This window comes from Halichoeres trimaculatus, unplaced genomic scaffold, assembly GCF_033239565.1.
Source record: "Halichoeres trimaculatus isolate MK-OKI-2021-1 unplaced genomic scaffold, fHalTri1.1 fHalTri1_scaffold_22, whole genome shotgun sequence".
In the NCBI taxonomy this organism is placed as follows: domain Eukaryota; kingdom Metazoa; phylum Chordata; class Actinopteri; order Labriformes; family Labridae; genus Halichoeres; species Halichoeres trimaculatus.
Genome location: NW_027437200.1, coordinates 15,045,384 through 15,072,797, shown reverse-complemented (window position 1 = coordinate 15,072,797; position 27,414 = coordinate 15,045,384). Strand labels below are relative to the sequence as shown.

The 27,414-nt window shown below is 39.7% G+C and overlaps 1 protein-coding gene across 22 annotated transcripts in view; it reads right to left on the bottom strand.

Annotated features, from left to right (window-relative positions):
* LOC141811063 (adhesion G protein-coupled receptor L3) overlaps window positions 1-27,414 on the bottom strand; it is a 324,467-nt gene that overhangs the window by 11,968 nt on the left and 285,085 nt on the right. For all 22 annotated transcript variants that reach the window (XM_074698944.1, XM_074698947.1, XM_074698936.1 and 19 more), the window contains 5 exons: window positions 27,101-27,321; window positions 18,434-18,500; window positions 16,092-16,183; window positions 3,969-4,137; window positions 1,778-1,903 (listed from right to left, as the gene is read on the bottom strand). In XM_074698944.1, the coding sequence (XP_074555045.1) occupies window positions 1,778-1,903; window positions 3,969-4,137; window positions 16,092-16,183; window positions 18,434-18,500; window positions 27,101-27,321 (675 nt within the window). The remainder of the gene's footprint in view (window positions 1-1,777; window positions 1,904-3,968; window positions 4,138-16,091; window positions 16,184-18,433; window positions 18,501-27,100; window positions 27,322-27,414) is intronic.

Sequence of the window (27,414 nt, the reverse complement as noted above, 5' to 3'; positions counted from 1 at the left end):
ACTCTTTTGTTTTGACAAGGAAATTTTGAATATGAATAAACTATTCATCTGCAAAACTTTTCTTTCTTTCTTTTCTTTTTTTTACCTTGCAACATTATAATTATTGCAATTTTTGCACACCCAAAAAAGGTTGCATACAGTGTTGCGGTTCACCATTGCCTCTGGTTTGGAGCTATACACAACTTACCTACTTCAACATGTTTTTTAATTTTTTTTTTTTCCCCCCATATATTAAAACAAAAGCTTAAAAAACTTAACCCAAGCAAAATATGTATGTAAATATATATATACATTTTTAATTAGCAGTTAGCAAAGATTTCTCAAGCAAATTTGCAGATGTACCATGAAAAGAAAACTGACAGTAAGTTTTTTTTTTTTTGGTGTATCTTTTGTCCATGTTAAGCCTGATGAAACCCAATATACAACAACTAGGGTGGATTATTTTACCATAAGTAATAAAATACTCTAATTAAAAAATGAAAAAAAAAAAAATAATAATAATGTTATTGTTGTTGTTTTAGGGGCCTCTTTGACCTTCCATATTTTATCATTGTTACATCGCCATTATTTACCATAGAAGGATTCCAACAATTATTAAATAAAAAAAAACAAAAAACAAAAAAAACAGTTTCTTATTCTGTTTCTTCCCAGTGAAACTTTCCCTCTACAAACATTAAACCATTCTCTTAAAAAGAAAAAAATTCCCAAACACAGCACAGGTTCTGTGCTCCAACCCCACACTAGCATGTCATTGCTGACACCCAGACGTCACCTCTGGGTGACACACAGCTCAAATATTCAAACACGCAGTGTCACAGCAGATCTCATTAGCATATTGTATGTCATGTTGTCTCGAGCACTGCAGACACAGATGGGTTGAAAATGACTCTGCTGTTTTTCTTGTGTTTTTTTTGGACAGAGAAAAATCTTACACTGCTCGTCGCCAGCAGGTTGGAATGTACTCTCCTGATTACACATTCACTCGGAGTTAGCGATAAACAACCACGTCTCTCTGAGTGTTTCCATTTCTGTCGTTGCTCGTATGGAGCCGCTGAACATGAGGTTAGAGTAGTGTCGTCAAAAAACTGTGTATAATTAAACACTTTGATCTGTATGCGGAGAGCAGCTTGTACCGTGGGCTGCCACTGCATGCTTTGACTCCAAGGACTATTTATAATTGAACACTGGAAGCAAATCACTCTCTTTGGAATGAATGGATGTGATGTTCAATTAAAGTGTATCATGGCAATTCAGCCTATACTTCATGTCAATGTGGGAGGAATGCATTAACAATTTACTTTACAAGGAGACTTACCACATAGGCGCAGCATTGGAGTATTTGGCAGAGACAATTAAATCTGCATTTGTGAGCTGTTGCTGGAGCCGACACTGGAGTCAGTGTTGCAGCATGCCTCAGTGAAAACGAATTACAGACTGAGTGTATGTTGAGCTCTGCAGGCACCATATTTCTCTGGTATCACCTCCAAACACATGCTGTACTTGCATGAAATCTGTCACGGAGACATACACAGTCTCCTTCCCTCATTTATTTCCAAACCAGGTGCAATTCTTTTTGCATAAATTCACCTGCTTTTGTTTTGTCGTCTTAGCTTCGAGCGCCACACATGAGCTACCTGAAGTTGAAGTACAGCGATAATCCAGAGCCTTACTAGCATTAATCTGTTCTGCTTTGCTGCAGGGGATGCTGTCAGCTAAATAAGACCAAAAAAGGACATGAAAAAAAATAAAAGGGAGGAGGTGAAAAGAGTCCAACCACCTGTGATGCTGTTGAGTAACGTCCTGGTGCACGAGAGGCAGTGCCTTTTCCAGAGCCAATGGAGCTATCCACGCTTTTTCCACTGCAGCAGTGAGTCCGCAGGCATTTCCCGTACTCTTTACGCACCTTTAAAAAAAAACAAAAAAAAATGCTTAGAAATGTTAGCAGTTGGCATGTTCGCTATTTCTCACAGCTTATTGTACATTTGGCTGGAAAGGGTAAAAATGCAAAGATCCAGAATGAAGCAAGAAAAAAAAAATCTGTGAGGAAATAAATATTCATATAAGATATTATGAAATCAAAATAGCTGACATATGTCAGTGAGTGGTTTTGATTGGCATCCCGCTGCTATTTGATGTGGAAATGTTGGCTGGAATGCCTCTACTGCTGTGAGGCATTGATGGAGAGGATTTCAAAATACTCAGCTCAGCTTCTTGTCCTACAAATGCACATTACAAAAGCGGAACCATTTATGGGGAAAAAACAGGCTTTCCAATAATGTAAGATGTATTTTCAAGAAGCATTGTTAAAACAAAAAAATAATGGCTGCTGTGTGACTGATCTGAGGTGAGGGAGTTAAAGCTTCTGTGAGACATTTTTGGTTGGTGCAGATTTTGGTCACCCATGTGGACAAAGAAGTATTTACTATGTCAAGGATTCAAGGTTTTTTTATTTTCCATTTGTAGATGGACCGACAGTCCAGACACATTGGAAATCTTGTGCAAAGCTCTCTCAGTGTCAAAGACAAAAGATATGAAAGATATAATGATACGTATAAAAGATTTAAAAAGGGAATATAAAAAGTTTGAAAAAGAGAAAATAAACAGTTTAAATAAAGAATATGAAACAGTTTTAAAAAAAGAATATACAAAAAAAAAATCCTCTATGGATCCTCTTTCTCTCTGGTGATTAGATCCTTTATTTTTTAATGTAAACATACTTTTTCTATCCTGCTTCATATTAAAAACCAGCAGAAAAAAATTCAAGCAAATTTTGCAGTGGATCATGAAAAGAAAACTGATTGTAGCTTGTTTTTTTTGTTGTTATTTGTTTGTTTGTTTTGTATTGTATCTTTTGTCTATGCTAAGCATGATAAAAACCTCTAATCAGCAACTTGGCTAAAGTATTTTATCAGAAGTAATAAAATAGTTTCATTATCAAATAAGAAAAGATGGTCATTGTTGTTGTTGTTGTTTTAAGTGCTTCTTTGACCTTCCATGTTTTATCACTGTTACAGTGCAATTATTTACTACAGCTGGATTTCAACAATGATTCATGAAAAAAAAAAAAAAAAAAAAAACAGAAAAAAACAATGGATACTGTTTCTTACGCAACAAAATTTTCCCTCTATAACCATTGCCTTAAAAAAATGCTACAACCTTACACAAACATGTCACCTCACCTAATTTTAGAGCTAAATATTTGTCATGGAGGATAATTAAAAAAAGGGTACAACTTTATTTTGACAGTCCATCTGTTAACACCCAACAAGCTAGGTATGCTGTAATCAATCAAGTAATAGTTGACAACCAACAGAGTATCAACAGACTCAGTCATTTAATGGGTGCGATACCTTTGATATATTGACATCATACTTTCGACTGACCAATCGATTTAGAGTAATTGAGTGTCAACCTACAAGAAGTTGTCAATCTACAGATAGTTAAATGTCAACTAATAACCTGTTTAAGAAAATAAGAGAGTTTAAAGACACTTTTTGTAAAATGTTGTAACACCCTGAAATTAATCTTTATGGCCTACTAATAGTTGGTTGATTGTATGTTACTTGCCTGCTGACGAGTCTTGTTGAAGATCTACTGATAGCTTGTTGAGTGTTAACAGACTGACTATCAAAATAAAGTGTTACCAAAAATTTGTCCGACACCTGCTACTAGTTTCTGAGATTAAGAAAACACACCCTGAAAAAGTCTAATTGTATGCTGATGATGTTATTTTTTCAGGCTCATTTAGCAGTAATGGCTTATGTCTGTTTTATCACAAGCTAAAATTAAACTGAGGAGCTTCAATTGAAAAAATAAATGAGTTGAGAGGCAAACAACACTCATTGTAACATGCTTAGATGGCTACTTTTAATTGAGTAAGACTCTAAAGAGTTAAGATGTTAACTGTTGTTTGAAATCATGCATTCCTCAGTATATGTTTATTTTAACAGCAAACACTCAGTCCAAACCTTCTTCTGCAGCACACAGTGGAAGATGAAGATGAACATCCCCTGCAGGGAGTTGAAGATGGTGAACAGGTAGGCCATGACCACCGTGCTCTCGTTGACGTACATCAGACCAAAGGCCCAGGTCAGGCCCAGCAGGCATAGCAGGGCTATGGCCCCAATCACCCATGATCTGAAACATACACAAACAGCCGTTTGAAAAAGCATTTCACCAAGTTGTACTGCTCCAATCTGTTTGGACGCTGCTTTTGACCTACGGAGAGAGGGTGTAATTTGTGCCAACACAATATTTTGAGAGGATAGCTGGAGGTATGAATTATTTAAAAGTCAAGCTGTGTGTTATAACTGAAATCAAAATATCCCAAAGAAATCAGTACAAAGTGTTACCCAGCCCACTTCTGAAATTGGTTTCCCTTTGAGAGGGGAAAAGTCACAAAGCAAATGAGAAAGGGAAAGAAATTTATGAGGGGTGACGATGGATTTCATCTTCATTTTCTGATTCCTTACTTGTCTTCGTTACCTTTTCCTTTCCTTAGTTGAACTCTTTCAAGTGATGTCACAGAGCATTTGAAAAGCTATAAATTATCATAAAACTGCAGAGTCATCCACAGGATAATGGTGGTCTGTATAGATGGGAGAGTAAAAAGTATGGTGTTTTCATTAGAAGACTATTTACACGAGTACATTGCGTGCTGGACTCCACAGCCTGAGGGTTGAGAGATGTGGCTTGTGAAGTCTTTCTCAAGCTGAAAGGCTGAATGCAGATAAATGCCCTTGGGAAAGCAGAGACTATTAAAAGTGAAGGGCTCTGTCTTCATACTGCACAGACAAGTGGCATTTTTTCTTCACCTGCACCCTTTTGGTATTTTGGTGACTCACTTTGCGCCGCAGAAGGCGAGGTGGAGTCAAGATTAATATCTGGTTCTGGCTAGCATCTGTCATCTCCAACAGGCTGCTCATGTGGAGACCTTCCCTTTGAGTTGATTAAATGTCTTAATGGTCGTTTGAGGAAAGCGTTTACGTTTTCTCTTTGAGGCCTCTCCCTTCAGCTTCAAAGCATTATTCCACAAGCAAAAACGATCATGTCACTTTGGTGTAGTATTACGCTCGCAACAGCTGAATATGGGAAATACTGACTGACTTCACCCTTTCGCTCTGTTCAGAATTTAACTAATGTACAAGTGAAGTCTGGTCAATCTCTAGCAGCTACGAAACAAAAACAAGAGCTGGCTGGTTGAGTGAAAATACCTACTTTTCATTCGGTCTTACAATTTATTTCTTTATTGCAACATTGTGTCTTTAACTTTTATGGGGTAGGTACCCTGGGGAATCATTGAACACTTTAACTTAGATATAAAAAAGTGCATTTGTCTTTGAATTTCAATGTATTTCTGCAGAAAATTACAATATTTTGATCTGAAAAAATCAGGTGACTAAGAGTTATAAAACTCTTTTAAACTGACGATCATTCTAAAATGTGTACCTTTTCTTTCTTTGCAGATGATGTTGTTACTTACACTTGAAAATGTGGTTGGTCTTCTGGGTTTTATACTAGTTTCAATTGCACATGGAGTGCATTTAAAAAAGGGCACAATGTCTCTTAATCTAACATAGATCATCTTTGTAATTGCACCTTTACTGTCTGCACAAAATATATTGTGTTTATCAGCAGTGTCAGATTTTCTATGGTAGTCAAAAATTCCATAAAATGTGTGTTAAGTGCATTTAAAAAAAATTTCAATGACTCCAGCTGATAAAGATATTATTTGGATATTTACCTGTTTCTTCTTTGCACATGATGATGTCCCTTGTGGCTGGTCTATGGGTTACATTTCTTATAGCTGATGATTTTTTTTTTTTTTTTTTTTTTAAACGTGTACATATTTTCTGTATTTGCAGATGACATTGTGTTTATCTGTGATGTAAGATTTTCTACCATAGTCTAAAATCCCTTGTCATGTGTGTTAAGTGCATTTAAAAACTGAACTACTACATGAAACTGAAGAAACTTTAATACGCTTGTTTTCCGTCTATGCAGATGATAATGTTATGTATACCCAAAAAAGACAAACTTTTTGCGGTACAAAATAATTCCTTTAAATGCCTCTATAAATGATTCCAAAATAGCAAAATATGGATTCAAACAAAAAAGACTCTATTTGAAAGACTGTTTTTGCAGAAAAGTGGCCAAAAATTAAATATTCAAATTGCATCACCGACATATCACAGTTAAAATACTTCCATTGTTGACAGCACTACACCTATGGTGTTTCACTTTTTGGAGGCATTGTGCCTCCAGGAGTAGTAAACATTTGTTCACATCATTGATTATTCTTATAGTTGTCTTCGATTTTTATGATAAAACCAAAGACTTATACAACAGTGACTGTTTCGGCTAATTTTTCCAATATTTTTATCCAGCATTAAAACTATCTCTAACAGCTGTGCATCCCTTTTTTTTAATATAAAAATGTTATTTTTTTCAGTCTAATTATGACATATTAAATTATAATTCTTACTTTTGGGTCTCTATTTAAGCACTTTTATGGTATGTTAGGTATTTGAATTTCTAAGGATCTTTTGTTGACACACTCAATGAGAAAGTAAGATGCAAAGTTTTAAAACTACCTCTGCTACTTCAGAATCCTAACAAGTTACATTCAACTCCAAATTTTTGCCATGCACTTTCATTTATTAATGAATGGAGTGCAGAGCTGATTTCAACCAAATGTAGCTGCCACATCTTTATGACATCACTAATATTTCCTTACACTGCACTTTGAAGACACAGGTGCAATTTAAAACTAATCTTGCTTGTCACATCTGTTGGCCATGTATATGTTAGAGAGGAGTGCTGTGTGCACATTAATGCAGTCTTGAACATGACTGAGCACTTCACCATAAATCATGTTAATGACTCAGAGGGATTGGTGGACGGACTTGGATGTGGGTCTGTTCATATGGAGTAGTGATGACAGATGGCATTATGAGGAAAAAAAAGCCTTTCTTATTTTGTCTTACTTGATCTCTGGCTCATAATCCTGATAGCTGAGCGGCACCAACGGAATAACAAAAAGAAACAGGCAGAAATAAATCAAATCACAAAACAATGAAATGGGTGTACAAACTAAGACATCGAGGGGGGAACAATCCACAGAGACGGAGAGAAAAGGGATCAAAGCGACAGTCACAGCATCAACATTCAAACATCAAGACGGAAAACTCACACATTTCTGGAAGGGATTTCTTAGCGAACACAGCTGATCATCATAATTATCTCAGCTCACACAAGTATCAAGCTTCTCTCGTAAACTCTGGCAGACCTCCGCATTTAAGCCGTTATAAATGGGCCAGGTGTGCGGTGAAATAAATGATTTATGAATTCACCCGGGCAACCATTAAACATAATTTTCCCAGGGCTGTCTTAATGACCTGGTGGGAGAGGTACTTCATCAAGGCGATTGCCCCTGGAATGGACACAGAAACACAAGCAGTGGGCACAAAGGGAACTAAATATTGTCCTCTAACTTGTGGCAGCTTTTGTTCAGAGAGAGATGCGAAAGGTCATAAGAAACGCATCCAGGACGACAGGATATGAAGAGGCTATGACTCATATCAGGCAGGGCTTATCTTCTTCTGGAGTTATCAGATAAATATGGGGATGAATTTGAGAGCGGCATAGAAGGAGCCTAGAGGCACAAACTTCTGAGACTGCATAACAGTGGCTGAAAAGCAGAACAGATCTCTTACAAATGAAGAGGGGGCATTTCAGTTGAGCTTTTATCCCGTCTGGACGATTGCTGCTTGAAATCTACTTATACAATAAAAGTCAGAGAATCTCTCGGTTTAGATAACTGGATTCCTAAAGTCAGAAACTGTCCGTGTGTTGTCAAATATTTGGCAAAACACATCAGTTTGATTAGAAATAAAGCAGATAATTAGATATTCTTCAGCTCACTTTGACTTACTTGTCACAAAACTACAGGTCCATCTGGACAATAGAACAGCTACCCAAAAGTAAGGCCAAATCATTTGGAGACTTTAACTGGCGATAATTTAATGAGCACTTGCAACAATTTAACATAACAGCATTTAGATCCTGCAAGCAAAGTAAAAAAGTTTAATATTTCATTGGCTGAATAAAAAAGTGGGTGACACCACAGGTGCCTTAAAGAAAAGGAAAACATTAAGACAACCCACGGTGAAGCTATGAGCTAATAAGGCTAATAGCAAATTAGCACACCAGGACATGAAGGACTCAGAGAAAACCTGATAATGCTGTTAAGGACGATGAATTATTTTGATCCGGTTCTGATCATAAACTGACAAATAAAAATGGATGATGTGTCAGCTCTCCAAAAGCGAAGCCAAGACATTTGGAGCTCCACTGGATGTACAAGTTATAAGCAGAGTAGCATCACAAGAGTCAAACATTCAGAGCTCCTTCTTTTGGACTGCCTGTGGTGTAGAGTGGTGGGTCTGTTTCCATGTTGACAGATGGAACATGGGTCCAACTTCTTCTGATAAAGTGAGTCTTGTTTTTTTTATTCGTTGATTTAAAAGTCCCATATTATGCAAAAATCACTTTATTAAGTTTTTTAGTGAAATTTGTGGGTCTTTGGCTTTCCTCCCAGCCCACAAAATGTGACATTTAATGACAAAACCTGTATTTAGCAGTACTTGTGAGTGATAAAATCCTGACCTAAAACAAGCTGTTTTGGAATTTCTGGGATTTGCCGACATCAGTGATTTCCTTTGTTGACCAATCAGGAGCAAGTCTGACCTGATTGGTCCACCGGAGCAGATACCCCCGAACCCCCTCCCCGCCCACTTCCCTCCCCGTGAGGAGAATGCCAAAGTTGAAGAGCCATCACTGCTCTGTTTTTGGCCGTAAACAGCCACATAGTTCTGTGCACAAGCTTCCCATCTCAAAAGAAGACAAGACTAAGTGGCTAGAGTTCATTTATCAAGGAAATGTGCCAGCTACACTCAGTAAAACTGTGCATGTGTGTGCTAGTCACTTCGCGGCCGACTGCTTTTCCAGCTTTGGACAGTACAACAGAGGGCTAGCGAATAGACTGGTCCTGAACCCAGACACGTTACCAACCATCCGCCAACAAACCTCAGTCCCTGGAAATGTGAGTATTTTAAATGCTGTGTGCTGTGGAGTAGATGTAAGAGCTTTTCCTCATTGTCCCCCCGGTCTCTGTGTTAGCTTCAGGATGCTAACTTTAGCTGCAGTTAGCCTGTTGTTTTAGCCCCTTAATGTTGCAGTAAATAAGCTTCGCTGTTTTCTAAACATTGTGCACTTGAAGCTCGTGGTGCCGCTCTCAGTGACGTGGAAGAGCGGGGCGGTATCAGCAGTGGCTCATTTACATATTACGGTCACGCCCAATAAATTAGAGCGTTCTGAACAGAGGGGCTATGAGAGCCTGGAATTTATTGGCTTTTTGGACCAAAACATGTTACTACCATTTCATGAAGACATCAATGATCCATATTAAACTGCAGAAAAGGAGCAGAATATGGGACCTTTAAAATGAGGGTTTTGTATAGCGTAACATTTTGCGGGCATATTATAGGCTCCACTTGCTGATTTCTACTGTGGCTTCACTTTTGTACAGTGAAGGTAGATTGGGTCGTGTCATCCTTTGTTGCATACAGTTAGCAGCACGATTGGATTGTAAAACAACACATTAATAAAATACCCATCCATGGCACTTTCAGACTTGAAAAGCACTCAAGAGATTGAGAAAGAGAAGACAGCCAATCATCTAGAAGAAACACCCAAAATGAGCCATTACAAGCCGAGCACTACTTCAGACTGTGGCATTACATTACCAACAATTTCTTTCACAATGGTTTAATCTGCAGAAGTGCCTTTCCTCGCAATGGCACAGATCATTTATGTATGAAGAGGCAATTGGTCAATTCAGCCTGTTTTAAATCTTTAGAAGCCATTTATAGGCTGTGACAGGAGAAAAAAGAGGTAAGTGTGTTAATTATTTAACAAAAGGTATGCTTAAAATGCAAATCACCTCAAAGAGTTTAAGACATTTAAAGTTTCAAATCTGGTGCAGGCAGAGACATTTGATTATCTTTGGCTTCTCTCTTTTATGCATATTTGATTTGAAGTTTCTGATCTGGAATGATAGGAAGCTGGAAACTGAAGTCTGTTTCTGAAAATCTTCAATCCATCACTTTATAAACACGCCGCACTCAGAATCAAGTTTGGTATTTAGAGTCACAATGATAAAAAGTCATGTTTTTTTAGCTATGAATCACAGCGCGGTGGCAGCTGCTGTCTCCATTATGGGGGATAGAGGAGGGAAGAAAACACATCAAACACAATATCAATTCTACTCTACACCCTCGACTCAGAAATGTTGCGTCTTACCAGTGCCATTCTACAATAATACATCCATCATAATAACGGTAGCTAAAATGAAGAAGGAGGAGGTGGAAAAATAAAGAGAAAGATGTTAAAAGATAAACACAGTGTAAGATAAAAAAAAGGCAGGCATACTAATCAAAAGAGGAAATGCAGGGAGGGAGAGGAGAAAGATACACAGTGAAAGAGAGATGAAACATCCATGTTAAAACAAAGCAGCGTGATGAAATCAGAACAGAGAACGTGACATCCAAACATAAGTGGGAACCAAATGGCAGAAAGATAAGACAAAGACACACATCATTACAGTAAACTAGAACAGCTTAATCAAACAATGGTATCGTCAGCATCAAACCAGTTAACCTTGAACTTAGAGAAAGCATAAATTAAAGTGAGGAAAGTCGAGAACATCTCCGTTTTGGTGCCACGATAAAAGCGTCCAAACATCTCCTTCTATTCCGTCATACTCACCTTTTCAACTCTTACATTATAAAACAAAAGCATTTGTTTAAAGCAAACGGCTACTTCTCAAAAACGTGCTCATGCAGTTCTGCGTTGACTGATGAGTCTTGACTTAAAAACTGCGTCAGATGAATGAGGGCTGACAAAAGCAGCGCGGCTACGCATTCATTTCCAATGGTCATCTGAAACATTGCAGACTGTTGGGAAAGTCAGTCAGAGAGGAGGTCAGACGGTCAGCTCTCAGCTACATTACGGGAGGCTGGTGTAATCAATCATAGACACAGACAACTCCAGAAGTCAATATTTTTGCTGCAGAACAAACCACGCAATGGATCTTGCGGTATTAGAGACGGGCGATGTATAAATGGACTTGTGTACTGTGAGCAGTATTTTGAGTTCCTGCTCAGTTTGTGGTAAAGAGCTGAATAATGATGTTCTTTCTAGGAAAATGTTTCTACAAAGTGCAGAAAAAGCTGACCCAGAGGCTGCAGGAGGTTGTTTGTGTCCAAGCAGTGACCTCCAATAATGAAAAAGGGCGTTAGTGCAGAAATGCAAAAAGATGCAGTTCAGCAACATGACATATATGCAATGTGTTTGCAAATACTGTCTGCCAAGGTAAAACAATAAGAACACTGGTGAAAAAAGAGTGCATCAGTATAAACAAGTGTTCTGGGTTGTGCGTCCCATTAGGCAAGCCCTTGTGGGGTGGCTCACCTTCATATTCAACATGTCGCTTCCTGTTCTTACCCCTTCTACACTCTATCAGCTGCCTTGTCTTCTCTATAAAAATAACCTACAAATAATAAATAAATACATAGATAGATACAAATAAATAAACTGAAGGAGAAAAAATTACCTGCAGTACCTCAAGTGTCCACTTGAGGCTGGTTCCAAAAGCCATGGAGGCCTCAATAACATCCATGTTAAAGTGTCTGTTTTTACAGCTAACCTTACACCACTCTTTACACCTCTGCACATAAAAAATATATATAAAATAATTTAAAAAAATCAGTGACATTTTTGGCTAATTAATTTTACACAGTGCACTCCTCAGGTCTTAATCAGGGCTGATGTCAGAAAATTTTCTTTTTCCTTTATGTCACTTTTTTTCTGGATTTATTCCAAGAAGTGGATAGGGCAGGAAATAGGATGTGAGTGGGAAGTCACATGTGTTAAAGGAACTTTAGGTAGGACTCAACCACAAGCCACCCACTCACTGGCTAGCGTAATGGGGCGCGCTTTACCGCTAAGCCATACCAGCACCCTTGCAAATACAATCCCCATTTTTTATTTTTTTTTTTAAGGAGGGAGAAAATTTTTCTAATAAATTTCATTTCTCACTGGTGCAGTTATCTTTTCACAAGTTGTATGAAGCCCATTATTTTGGTTGTTAACTCAAAACGTAAATATGAGCAATTAAAGTAGCTATACTTCTGTTGGATTCACATCAGGATCTATTAGTGTCAGACAAGATTTGGGGTACCAAAAGTGTTTTTTTTTCCTCCTAAAACTGCATGGAAATTGTATGGTAAGACAGCTGCCCAAAGCAAAGCTGTGACTTTTAGAGCTCCCCCTGGTGACTGACGGAAGAATCAGTCACACTGGAAATGCCGAACACCATATGTTCATGTTAGGATGAGCCGAAAGGAAGGATTTTAGTTTCTTTGCAGACAGCTACAGTGTGATAGTCAACTCAGCTCTGATGGAGTTTTAATCAAGATTTTTTTTTAAATAAAGAGTTGTGAAGTTTATATTTGAAGACTGGGCATTTTCCCTTAGCGCTAACATCACACCAACAATTAAGAAGGCACAACAGAGACTTGTTTCCTGAGACTCCTCAGGAAGAGCGACCTGTCACAAAAACTGCTTGTGTTCTTCTTTTCCAGAAAATCACCACCTGCCCTCTCCCCTCCCTGGGTGAACTTTACAGCTCATTGTACCTCAAAAAAGGACAAAACATCCCTAGGGACTTCTAGTGAATGGATCTGTAAATATTATCCTCCATAGGTTATAAGAACGGTAGTGGTGGAAGTGTTTCAACAGTAGCTGCTGACCTAGTTTCTCCTGAAGTTCTGAACACCTCATGCTGTAGGTGAGTCATTACGGTTGTCGATACTGAGGCAGAACAGCCGCTTGGTTCAAAGGCTGAAAACTAAACTTTTACGTTTCTTGAAGCAGAACATCATTAAACGTCTTCCTCCTTCTTAGGGACTTTTGGAGTCGGCTGCAACGTGGGGAAATGTCGCACTTCAGCCTTGCTCAAGCAGCACTTAAACACCCCGGCTGTGCTCTGGAACACCCAGCAGTACATTTGTGATGGAAAAAAAAAAAACACTTCAGTACAGTTCTGTCTGGCATGGCACAGCTAAAGCAAGCTATATCATGCTTGCAAAAGATTGTTTTTTTTCCAACTGTGCTGAGAGGAGCCGGGCAGGCGGGGCCACCGTGCCCAGACACTGTCAGTGATGTGATGCCACATATGAAAAAAAAGCAGCCTGAGCGTCAGCCATAAAGGAGACTAATGTGTCCTGAGTGGCTTTAATGAACGAAAAAATAACAAAAAAACATGGCAGACAGCAAAAACAGAGCACAGACCCTTATCCATCACAGCAAACAGGCAGCAAAACAACTTCACACCATCTGTGGAGGAAGCCTGCTCTGACACGGGGTGGCTGAGGCTTACGTCAAAGACAGTGACCAAAAAAGCTGTGTCATCCCTCAGAGTAAAAGACATTAAAAACAAACTTCAGAAACTTTTTTTTTCTATCCTCTGACTTCTGGAGGGAACTTTTAAACGTATAGCCTGCCAGCCAATGTAGTTAAACCTCCAGACTTTAATGCACGGATGATTAAATGAAAAATCCAGAGCTCCTGGTGCTTAAACCTCTGCTAATCAATATCTTTATAGTTGCAATGGATCGCATGTCTTCTTAGATGTGAAAGGGGTCATTCATAGCCCCGCAGGGCTAATCCAGCTGGTCCCAGTGATCAAAATAATCAATTAATGTTCAAAGATTATTGCTTGTTCCATTATATAATCAATCAAAGCCTTCACTACAATCATTGTAGTCAATTTGACATCATTATGAGTGACAGCTCATATTATCAGAAAACGTTTATGTAATAGATTATATAAAAAAGGGGGGGGGAAATGAACTAATTTATTCTCTTTTGGGAGAAAAAAAATTACAAGAACAGCCTTAGCACCATACACTCAGTAATATTTTACTTCTGGTCATGTTTTTCTATGATGTAAACCTTTCTATGAGGAAATATCTGCCTCTTTGTCTTCTAGATTGGATCTACTGGAACATTAGATAACTGCTCTGTAATCCTGGGATCATTGCAAGTTAGTCAGCGTCCACTTTAATGCTCTGTGAGGAGATTATCAGTGACCTTGAAACAGTCTCACTTTGATATTTTCACCTGTGCAAAATCCACAGTTTAAAATGAGATTACCAGCACCAAAATCTGTCATTTTTAGGTGCTTTTTCTCAGTATCTGTCGTCAGTTTGGACTTTCCCTTGAGAATCCATCCATTTACATCTTGTCACTTTGAAGAAACCACTCTGGTTGTCTTGTTGACGAGTCTCTTTAAAATTATATTACGAAGGCAATAGACGAAATATCTGCATCAGATATGTACTCTGTTGCCAAAGTTTTCAGTCACATTACATTTATGTATTTTTCCTGTTGGTAAAAGAGTTACTGCTAAATGAACCACTTAAACATGGCTACTCCTCAAGAAAAGGTGTAATGTGCGCGTTTTGATTTATTGAAACAAATATGAAACATAGATCCAAGGTTGCCATGTGTTTCTGCCGCACCAACTTTTAATTTAAAAATGTTTCCAGTCTCCCTTGAACTGTCCTTGGCAAAGGTAAAAAAAAAATCTATCAACAACTTGTTTGTTGAATAGAGATTGGTTTGTTTGCTGCACTTGCTGGATTTGTTTTTAAGAGGAAAACAAAACCTCATTACTGTTATAGGCCAGAATCTCATAAAAGACTGTGTTACACCCATTGACTGAAAAAAAAAAATAAAAAAAAATTTAAAAAAATGGACGTCATCTTGCTTGGCTTGAAGTGAGGTCGCAACAAAAACTGCTCCCCCTGATGGCTGGCTGCACTATAGGTCAAAAAATCTATCTCCCCAGCTATTCCAGATGGGCTGTGGTCAAATTTGTAGAAAGGTGATTTAAAGATATTTTTAGGCTGCCTTATATACAGGTCCTCTTTTTACTGAAGTTTCATTTTCGTTAGTCATAAGAGGTTAAAAATGAGGCTTTAAGTCATGTTTAACTATGATTGACGGCTGCGGTTCTTGTGTATTTTTAGCAGAGGTAGTAAAATATGTCAGAAGGGAGAGCCAAGAGGCGATTAGAAAGAATAAAAAAAAAAACTCTGGCTGCCAATGGTGGCGCCTGTGACGGGGGTATTTTGGCTTCAAAACCGTACAACAAAGGCGGAGCCACACTTTCCACTCTATATTCAGTCAATGCTTACACCTGCTTTTACTCTATAATGGACTATGTTCCAGCATTTACTGAAAGCCCTTTGTGTTTTACACCTTTGCCTTGTAAACCCTGTAAACAACCACCCATTCACTATACATTAACCTTAACTTATGGGCACCTATGTTTTTAAACTTTGGAGTTCAGTCAAGTAGAACTTGGTACCTGAGTTTTACAGTCATTCTTTTCCCTTCAGGTGAGTTATTATCTGTTAGCAGCCAGGCACACACAGGTTATGAATATTCAACGTCAGCGTGTTGACACCAAGATAACAGCAGGTCAGGTCTGTCAGATTGTCCCCTGGCCTTTTTCCTCCACACAGACAACAAAAGATAATGATGGAGACGCAACAGCGTGTCTGGTTGATTTTAACCCTGTCTGACACAACCTTTCAACATAATGGGAGGCGCTTACCTTGGCAGGCTCAGACTCCCAGACCCTTGGGTTGGGTGTTCACAACCTTAAGTGCTTTTAATGAGGTTTTCAAAATATCAAAGGGGAAAGAGAAACAGAGCGAAAAAGCTCGGGAACACTTGTGTGAATACAGAGTGCTATCCAAATGTTGTTGTTTAAGAAGCCTTTCAAGAAGAGGGGAGGAGGCAGGAGGCTTAAAACTGACTCACAGCGGACACAATTCATTGTTAGAGCGAACCCGTCACACTCATTCTGAAACATTCCTTCCATCTGTAAGAAAAGCGTCAAAGTGGGTGCTATTTCAGGATGGCTTTAATGGCTATCCGGGTGATCTGAGTGCTCTTACTTGATGTTGTCCAGGCAACCGGAGTCTGGTTTCAAGATGGCTGTGTGATGGAACATCTTGTAGAGAGCGATGCCCAGGAAGATCACATTGAGCTGAGATTCGGAGAGAAATCAGAGAGAGACAGAGAGAGGGATGAAGATTGTATGTTTCATGTTTCACTTCAATTCCTTTTAAATCAGAGCACTTTGTCGCACAAAGCTGGAACGCCATAGCCCCCCCTGACTTGGTTTCCCACTTTGCCAAACAGAGCGCAAAATCCTGTGAAACCTCTGTGGCGCTACGACAGACTAAACAGGGGGAACGGTGAGACAAGACAGCTGCATACTTGTATGAGGGAGCCTTTCCATCTGACTTAGTCACACTTGTCTCATCATATTCACACTTAGAGGCAACCACAGGGAATAACTGTCACCACTGCTGCCGCTGTATTCATTTTTCTTTTGCAGTTTCTACATCTTGAAAAATATATACACTTGGCATCGCTTGGAGTTTCAGCTTGAAGAACTTCCAGCATTTTTAACATTGTGCTCCGAGCTATTTCACAAGCAAATAACAGATGCAGGGTTGGGCTTTATTTCCACTCTGATGTGCCCTGTTGGCTGTAAAATGGGACATTTTTTAATTCATACTCCAGCTCTTTGCATGGGTTCCTAAACATCAGATTTCTTTAAAAATCCAACACAGAGTAGTACAAATTTCACTAAGTCAAACCCATGTTTGCAAAAATAAACCAGAACAATCATTTTGTTTTTAACAGCTTGAGATAAAAATAAAGTTCAAAAACACATATTTATTCCATCATTTTTCTCACGTCAAAGAGAGTAAGTCAAATTTGGTCACAGCGTGTGGGTCTTTTAACACCGACTCCCTGAGAAATTGCAGCAATTAGAGCACTGTTACTTTCAGTGCTGCTGTTTACAGGTGACATTTAGCTAATAGGAGCTGTTTTCAACTCTTTATAACACACAATGCAAAATAAGCAGAGGGAGGTTTAGAAGTTCAGACTTCTTTCATAAACATACCTGGTTCTCAGTTTGGGAAATATAAAAGTGAGTGAGGAAAACTGAGTGTTATGAATGATGACATCAAGAAAGTGTACATCAAAAAACAAAATAATGTGCTCAGGTGAACATACTGTATGTGTAAAACTGTGCTTCATATCAAGTAGGAAATCTATAAAAATCCAGTCCACATTTGATAACATTATAACTGTTCCCTATAGAGATGTGTGCAATTAGGAAGATGCCCCCACCGCAAAGAAAAGACAAAACAGTTTTCATCAGGCAATTTTAAACCAAGACATTGAATATATCTCACTCAGTACATGAGTTTCAAAGACCGTTAAGAATGTTGATAAATAAATAAATAAATAGATAGATAGATAGATAGATAGATAGATAGATAGATAGATAGATAGATAGATAGATAGATAGATAGATAGATAGATAGATAGATAGATAGATAGATTAAGAAATAAAAATGCAGTCTGACCCCTTGGAAATTACCATTCCACTGAGCGTTGGGATCCACATTACAGCGACTTATGAATTTAGTACCTAACTGTGCCGTTGGAGTTGTTTCAACACTTTGGGTCCCATGGGGCAAACACTGTCACTTTTCTCCCTCAGATATTACACTCTTAACAGCCGAGATGATTTACTGATTCTGAGTATTTATTATGATGGCAGACTGATGCCTTTGAAAATCAGGAGCGCATCTCCTGTGCCAAAGCCGTATTTGTAGCTTGGCGATGGCTTAAATGCTAAGATGAACACCACTCTGACACGAGATTTAAAGCACTTGGATCAATAAACGCCCTTTTTTTGAGAGAAAATTAGGGCTGTCCTAGTTGGGAAAGAAATGGAAAATGTGTGTATGAGAGAGTGTGTGTATGTGTGTGTGTCATCCTCGCTTGTGTATCTGTGCCTGTGAGCAGGAGCAGGATGAGAAAAAAAAGGTAGTGGAGTTGGAACGGGAACAAAATCAATCATAATCGCAGTGCGGATTACTCCAACGCTGCATACTGAGCAGAGTTCACTCTCTTTCTCAATGTCTCTCACTAACCCTGCACCCCTCCCCCCACCCAAAAAACTGTCTCAGTCGGTGACTGCAGCGCAGGGTGACAAACTGCAATATATTCTCTACACCCCTCATTCGTTTTTCTGGACGGCTCCGTGCCCGGCGGTGGCATATATGCTCAACAGGGCAGAGAAAAGAGGGAGGTTAGGAGCTAGGGGGAAATAGGGGGGATCTCGGTGGAGCATTTAAGCGACGACCCGCGGGCTAAGTAGGGTTAATGAGGAAAGTAGAAGAGGAGATGTGGAGGGGGGTGTCATGCTTACCATAATTATCAAGGTTGCTGGTCCTATGAAACTCCAGATGAAGTAGGTGTCCAGCCGAAGCCAGCAACTGCAATGAAAGACAGAGAGAAGAGGAAAAAGAAAGGAGGGGGGAGAGAAGGATTTCAGGTTATAGCTTTATACTCTTCCTATGAGGATATACATCAAGTAGGAGGCTGGAGTGACACAGAGGAATTGGCACTTCAAACCACATATCCCCACAAGGGTCTTAAAGAATTATGACCAACCAGTAAAAGTTTAGAGCAGGGGTGCCCAAATTCTTTTCAGTTAAGGGCAAAAAATGAATCACATGGGTCAAAAACTTAACATTCATGTTGCATGCTCAGATGTACAAGACCACAAACCAACAAAATCAAACAAATTGATATTTTTTACCACCAAAATTGGTACTGTTGAGTACCGGTACTGATTGCCAGGTACCGGACATCGGTACCATATCGTGTCAAATGTGAAAGGTACTCATCTCTAGTTAAGGGAAAAGCCTTAGGCACACCTTGATGTTTGAGGCCCACTCCTCCAATGTCCCATGAGCCAGTTAGGAGATCCTTAGGTGATGCCCTCATTATTTTAGCAAATCTTGTGAGGATATCGTGCTATTTCTAGAAAGGATTGTTTAGAGCAGTTTACAGACAGTTTCAGGGATTTCTACAACATATGATTATTTAGCACTTTTGTATGAACATCTTGCATTGTTACTTATTAATGGTTAAAATATGGGAAAGTACAATACCCTCTCTGTACAGTTTCAAATTATCATTACTGATGGTAATTTATGGAAGATTCAAATTGGTCTCAGTTGAATTGTGACTGTATTAAACTAAAGGAATCACACTGACCTTGACCCCAAAGACTGAGAATAGTGTTCATCAAAGAGTCTCGCATGTTCAGGTTAACAGCAGCGACACTGCAGCGCTGTTATAATTACATCAATTATTTAATAACATGATATCGTGACCTCGCGCTTCATTTCCAAACATTACAGAAAGCGGTTCCACTCAGCGAGGCTAAATATAGACGACATGCAACAGGCTTGGTGGAAGGCGACAGAGCTCCTTTGAAACAGCACAAAGAAAGAAAAATAACTTGATTCATGACCTGTGGTTGAATTATTAATCTTTTAATCTCCGCTGCAGCAGCAGCAGATAGACGCCTCCATTTTTGGCCAGTGGAAAATTACAGTTCACGGTGGGGTATTGTCATTCAGACTGACAGAGAGGGAAAATGGAAGTGGCAGAGAATTAGCTGTAATTTGGTAGCATTTTAGGGCAATTTGAAGTGTATAGGGCACTTAAGAGCAACAATAAGCAATGCTTTAGGAAGTGTCTGCGGTGCAAAGTGCTGCAGACGTAAATATATGTCTAAAAAATGTGCTCGTGACACTCACTTTATCAGATTCATACAAAGTTAGATAGAACTATCTACAAGGTTTGAGTAATTTGGTTCACATAATCTTGATAATCTCATAAAAATAAGGATTGTTTCATTTCTAAAATTGAACACTCAGTCAAAAATCTCTACAGAAACAGGCGAGTTTGTACATGTTTCATTTTTGTCACCAAAGAATCCTCTGACTAACGTGATCTGATATTGTAGGAGATGTGACAGGACAAAAACAGGCTGGTCCTTTGTTGTCGCTGGGGCTCGATACGTCTCCCCCTCACTGATATCAATGGATGAGAGGAGGCGAAACATAAAAAAAAAACACATACGTCTGCATAAAGAAGCGAACAAGCGCAAACAAAAGGTGCACAACATGCGAAGAAACTCTGGCAGCTCATCAAAGCGCTCACTCCGAACATCGCTGTTATAAATTATGCTGAAGGTTCCATTGTTTGTTTTTGCCTCTTTCTTCTTCAGATCACGGGAAGATTTAAAGACCTGGTGGGCGGTGGGAGCTGCAGGCTTTCATTTCTTGCTGCCTCCTCTACCTCCCCTTCTCCACTTGTGTCACGGTTGTGTTTGGCTTTCCGTAGCTCTTCTAGTTTTTATCTCCCCTCCCGGTATTCTACTTCGTGCACTTTTCTTTAGCAAGCGAGCTCTGAAAGCAGCAGTAAAAACACAAGCCAGGCTCGTGCCAACAGCTTGTGCTGAGTATTTTGGCATTTCGTGCCACCAATCTGCAGTGATCTGACACAGCCTGTCCTCTGAGCCAAGGCGGCTTAATCTGCAAAGACGTCTCTGCAACTGAGATAGTCATTTCATTGGCGTGATAGCAAGCTGATGACCAAGTGAGTGAGAGAAGCAATGTGAAATATTTAGGCCAGAGATATCACTCGCGGCTCTTTGGTCCAGCCTGAAGGCCCGAGGCTCATTTTTTGCCTTGAAGTTTGATCTTTAAGACATTTGCATGTTTTTGTTGTTGCCACAGATTAAACATACCCTGTGATCTGGTGGTGTAAAGGAGCCATGTTTTGATGAGCTGTTCCCTTTGTGCTTTGGAGTCCAGCTTCACATGTTCCTGCTCTTCATTTTGAGCTAGTGTATAGAGAGAGATGTCACAGTGGGCCAGGATGGTGTAGGAGGGGATACAATTAAAAAGGCTTTGAAGTCGGCTCATTTTGGGACTCTTGCTAGCTTGCGTAGTTAGTTTGCAAAAAAGAAGTGCAACTAGAATTTTACATGAAGTTTAACTTCCATTTTGCACTTGCCAGCATCAATGCAAAGATTGCACAGCAGATTTATACGCAGAAAAAAAATACACATTTTAAAGCTTCAGTAAGAAACTCACATTTTATGTTTATTTTGGTGCTCCCTGTGAACAGCACAGTATGTCCCATCTCTTTGCTGATTAATTTCTTAATATAATAAACCAGGGGTTCCCAAACTACACCTTCTGGGTGTGGACCCTCTTTGGAAACCAACAGACAACATTTCAAAATATTCAAATAAATGTCAACTTTTAAAAAGTGTTTTTTTTTTTTTTTTTGTTTTTTTTTTTAACTTTTTTTTAACTTTTATTCACTTTTCAATAATTATTGAATTGGCTTAGAACAGGAAATTATTAACAAACAAAAGCCTGACTCACACAAGTAGGTTGTTGCAAAAGAGGAAAGGCATTTCAGGGTTCTGTCAGCCAAGGTGGGATACTCCTTCCTCACATGTAGCCAGTAGTTAGACAGAGGAAGAGCCTCCAAGTTCAGTTCAGTTTTTAAGATAACTTAAAAATAGACGCAAAGCCGCCAGGTCAACACAGAACATGACATCATCATGCTAAAGATGCAGTTAGGTACAATCAAAAACTTGAGAATCTGACAATTATGGTTGGCACTTTACCTGTTGTATGTTTAGTTGTATGTTCAGGGTTATGAAAAAAGCAATAATAAAAACAAAATAAAATAAAATAAAATAAAAAATCCTATTTTTCCCTTCCCTCCAATTTTCTTAGGCCCCCTCTGGTGCCCTTGGCAGCCACCCAGGGGGCCGCGGCCCCCACTTTGAAAACCACAACAAACTACACTAAACTACACCGTCAAAACAGAACCAGTGTAGCCATGAATAATAATTTCTAATCCAGCCAATAGTTGACATGCTAACATATAAAGCCGCCTTACATCTTAATATGAATAACTTCAAAGTCTTACAGATCTAGCCGGTAATGAATAAGTGGCAACTCCTATTTGAATAAAGGCTCCTTGAAAAAAAACAAAAAAAACAAAAAAAACAAAACAAAAAGGACTCTGTAGTGATAAACTTAAAATAAATTTTAAATAAATGGCATCTACATTTAAACATAAAAGCATAAACATAAAGCAACGCAGTAAAACAAACAAATGGGTTGATAGGTTATATTGCCTATTTCTAATAGCAGCATACATGCTAACAGATTATCTTGCTAGTTGTTGTGCTAGCCTTTTTATTCTTGCCTCACTGTATGATGCTCAACCATAGACTGTATAAAACATGGATGTAGTCTCCCCAATGTCACCCGTCTGCTATCGCAGCCATATTGGTAGTGGCAAGGGCTTCACATACAGCTTTAGGGTGCCTGTCGGTCATGTGACCCTGAGCTGTGCCTCTGATTGGGTGAGCTCGGGATCGTAATATCTTAATAATATCTGAACGGCCGAGTTAGAAAAAACACAGTTTGTGCTGATAGTAAAATTAGCGATTCAGACAGGAGACGTTTTTTGAACCAGCCTGTAGATAGATTAATTTCTGCTGTGAAAATGTCTTTTTTTGGCTTGGTGTGTATGTGACTTCTGGTACCTTCAGAGCCAGCCTCAAGCGGGCACTGGAGAAATAGCAGATGTAGCACTTCCGCATCGTCTCATGTTCTTAGACCGGAGGTTGCTGCTTATGCTCAGCAGTGTATATTTGACAGGACCCAAAATTACTCTGCAGGTCTAATAGAACAGACTGCACTTCTGTTACAGAAAATACATTACTGAAACATAAATTGGGTAGTTCTATTTCCTGAGTCCACAGGTGGTGTGATGCATTACCTTCATTACACTCGAGAAATTACTCAGCAAAACTTTCTTGTTTTGCTGACAAATAGATGTGAGGAGAGTGGAGTCTCTTACTCAAAGGTCCAATTAGAGTTAGAGGGGAGAGTTTTTCTGTATAAATCCTGCTTTAAACTTTTCTGTAATCAGAACAGGGGGGCGTCCCTCTTTAATGTTATTAGTTAACTTAGAGGACACTTTTTGGTTGCCAAATCAATTTGCTGAGGGACTTCACACCTTCCCCCACCTTCTGCTATTCACCACGTGTCATACCTTGTCCCTTCCCTCATCATTCAATAGCTGCGTATAATTGTTCCACCAGTGGCAGCCTTTAATTATTCAATGATGCCACAGCTCAGGCGGTGGCAGCTATCACCTCATCCATCACCAAGAACTATGGCTCTGCCAATCTTTAAATGCACTGTCTACCAGTTACGCTGCGTGTGGCAAAATGCGTGTGTATGTGTGCCATAGATGATAAACATCTTGGAAGCAAACTGCTGATGCTGGTCTTCATTATTCTCAGATGGGCTTGAGATTAACAGAGAGGAATGGAGGACGATGCTTTTCTTGGCATCGCGCTGCTTTATGGACCACTTTGTGTTCACAGAGAGTGCTGGGAAATTTTATCTTACGCAGCTTCTCCAAAAAAACACAAAGATGGTCTATGTCGCTGCCCATTTGATGCTACTCTGCTGTCTCTCTCTGCCTCTTTCACTTGTCATTCCCTCGCTCAAACTCACTCTCCTTTCTCTAAATCTCTATCTCTGCTCTCTGTAATCTTTGCCTCCCTAAAATGGCAAAGAGATTCACCACTACAGCCATTCATCCAGCAATGCTCTCTCCTGAAGTTCTCATTATTTACTGTCGGAACGATGTGAATTCAGCAGTGGGGGAAATGTTCCCAGCGTGAGTAACCGTTCTGCTTCATTAAAAGTTGATGATGATGAGCAATAGCTATTGGAGCGTCATTTGCAAGATTGCAGAACACAAACAGTTGGCATGTTAGAGGGCTTTTGTAGCACACATGACGGTGGGGCTCAGAGATGTATCTGTTTTTCATTTCATCTGCTGAGCGGGCTGGTTTGGGGGTAAATCCTTGATTTTCTTTCCTTACTTACCCCAGGTATCAACTCTACCCTACAACTGCATTGAGCAAAAATAAAAACACAAAAACAAAAACCTCTGAATGCTTTGTAATGGACCATAAAATATGATTTCTGATGCAACATTTCAGGAGGCACGGTAATACATGTCAATAACTACGCTGATGACACCAGGCTCTACATTACTGTCTTCATTCGACTCAGGGCTCACAGGTTGCATTTTAACTGTGTTTGGACACTCAGTTATGGAAGGTGATGCAACTTTACAGCCCTAACATACTGCTGAGAGAATTTTAATATGTATGTGGTATATCATGTGTTATTTAAGGGAAGGTGGGATATCTACGGACTCCGAGGCTTAGAAAATCTAACCAAAGCTACACTCCTCTTGCTCTGACTTACATTCTTCCTACTGGTAAAATACTGACTTGTTTTTGTCTTTCAATGGTACCTGAGTGTGAGGTTTATACTAAAACACATGATTTCTAGTGCAATACTTCCACAGGCACTGTAAAAAAGTCAATCACTATACTGATGACTCTATGCTTTACATTACAGTGCTACCAACTGACTGAGGACTCAAAGGTTGACTTTTTGATAGCATTTTGACGCTTAAGCCTCATGTCCAATCTCCAGTTTGAATTAGGGGTGGAACAGTTTATAAAAAAATCGGAACTGTTTGGTTTTCCTCACTCGGTTGCGGTTGCGGGTGCGGGTGCGTGTGCTTCGCTTGATTTGTGTTTCTCGTTTTTCTTCATTTTACTTCTCAGTTTGGAGCAAGTAAGTCTGATCATACGCATGCGTAACTTGAGGTGAAGGCATACAGCAGAACATTTTGTGGGGAAGCGTGTGTGTTGTGTATATGACGAGCGGAAAAGAGGATGGCGCCAAGAAAGAGGAGGATAAAACCGCGACTGAGTGTTGACAATTAAGAGACTTTGTTGCTACATTTTTTTAAAGACGACAATTCTTGCGACTTTCTGGAGCTTGTAGAATCTGACATTAAAGCGTGTTTTGATCTCCTCAACACAGACATACAGTCCTCTTCACTCACAGCAGTCTCCTCCTGCTGCTCCAGAGCAGACAACTGCATCCAAATGAATCACACAAGTGTGTGTCTCATTATGGTTACTTCTGCTGGTCCTCAACCCAGACTAAGGAGGACGGCTGATATTAAGACATCAAAAAAAGAATGGACCAAAGAAAGTTAATTTGTGGTTCTAAACATATTTATGAGTTGTTTTTTTTTTAACCTGCTTTTTGTCTCTCCCACGTTATTTCTCTCCCCTACAGAGTCCATGACATTCATTCATTCATTCATTCATTTTCTTAACCTCTTATTCTGTTCAGGGTCCCGGTTGGCTGGAGCCTATCCCAGCTGTCACTGGGTAAGAGCTGGGGTTCACCCTGGACTGGTCGCCAGTCAATCCCAGGGCTGACACACATAGAGACAGACAACCATTCACTCACACACTCACATCTAGGGACAATTCAGAGTGACCAATTAACCTGATGAGCATGTTTTTGGACTGTAGGAGGAAGCCAGAGTACCCGGAGAGAACCCATGTATGCAAACTCCACGCAGAAAAACCAACCGGCCAAACTGAGAATCGAACCAATGACCTTCTTTCTGTGAGGCTGCAGCACTAACCGTTGCACCACCGTGCAGCCCAAGTCCATGGCAAATACATGCAAATAGTTTATAATGGAAATTAGACAGCAGCGTCATTTTGTCACTCTTAGTGACTATTGGGACAACCAATGGTGACTTTCCTTACTGAGGGGTTGGCATTTTGAAACTAGCAATGTTTCACTCAGCTTTGACGATGTTTCAAATGGGAAACAGTCTCATCCTTTTAGGTTTGTCATGACTATACATGACAGAATTGATTAAAAAAAACTCTTAATAGTGGATTATTGGGTACATGGTAATCTGGGGTGTTAAAAACAACAATATACACCGAACAAAACCGAAAACTGACCATGAAACCGTGATAAGAACCGAACTGTGGATTTTGTGAGCAGTTCCATCTCTAGTTTGGATAAGTACAGTTTGGTACAGGCCAGATCCTGTGTGTAAGTCGGACCCTGATGGCTGCGTCAGTTATGTAATAGCCTGACGCCATAGCAGCTCGACACAGTGTATCCCGCTCATAAATCCAATGAAGGAGAAAAACGTGAGACAGTGAACAAAGAGCATAGTGATTTTCATGTGGCTCTTTGTTACAAAGCAAAATCAAGCTTAGTTTCAAAGAAGGATTTGTGTAGCTAGCAACCGCTGTTGCACAGTAAATGAAGATTTTTTCAACCAGTCTGCAATGTTGCGGCTTCACCCTCTGGGGATAGATTTCATCTGGCACCCCAATGGAAGGGTCCTAAAAAGTGTGACGGCTCGTCTCGGTTATTTGGGGATCCGTCCTAGGATCAGTCAGCGGAAACGCCACAAAGTGCGTGCCGAGACAAACCGAACTGAACAGCTTGGTAGAATCGGAGCTATAGCGATGGATGTTGATGCAACTTAACAGCTAAAATATGCTGCTTTGAGACCAACCCAATATAATATTTATTTCGAAAATGATTAATTGACTTGGTGTAGATTGTTTGAAGGTCAGTCATTTTTTTTTTCCACGTCACAAGGATTAGGAAATTGAAAAGGACGAACGTGTGTTAAAATGAATGCCGCATGGAGTAAAAGCTGCCTTTCTGCTTGCTTGAAAAGGAAACTGTGAGAGTATATTTTCTTTGAGTTTCACAGTGCGTATTCCCTGACAATGCTTACCCTGAGCAACAACAGAACACATTAGCAGCTGTTTCCACAGGCTCAGGCATACTCTTCAAGACTGGTAAATGGAACTTGGAGCAAATTCCTATCTCTGAAAGATCTGTCTGGCTAAGTGGACAACTGCTCTTTTCAAGGAGGCTGTCTATGTACTCTGCTAAGTTTGAGTTCATGACAAAATGCCAAAACAATTATTTTGTCAAACAGGCTGTCTGGAAAAAGGCACTTTCATTCCATCATTAGGGAAATGCATAGAGAGAAAGAAGCCAGCGTTTTAAGTAACTGTAAAGCCTCATGAGCTGCTTCCACATGTACTCACATCTTGTCGGTGCCGTAACTCCTGTAGTCCACTGCGGCAGAAACAGCCACGATCAACGCTGGAACTCCATAGCCCACTAAGTAGAAGTAGCGTCGGCGCGAGTGCTCACTCTCAAACACCTCCACCAGCATTATGTAGAGCTGAACGCCCTCCAGGAACATCCACGTGAACGCTGCCAGGAAGAAGAAGTGGAGCAAGGCGGCAAAGACGGCACAGGCGATCTGTGAAGAATTAGACAAAAAGAGACTTAAAAAAATGATTTAGGAGTATGAGTTGAAAACATGTTTATCTTTGATGGACTAAAAGTGCTGTGA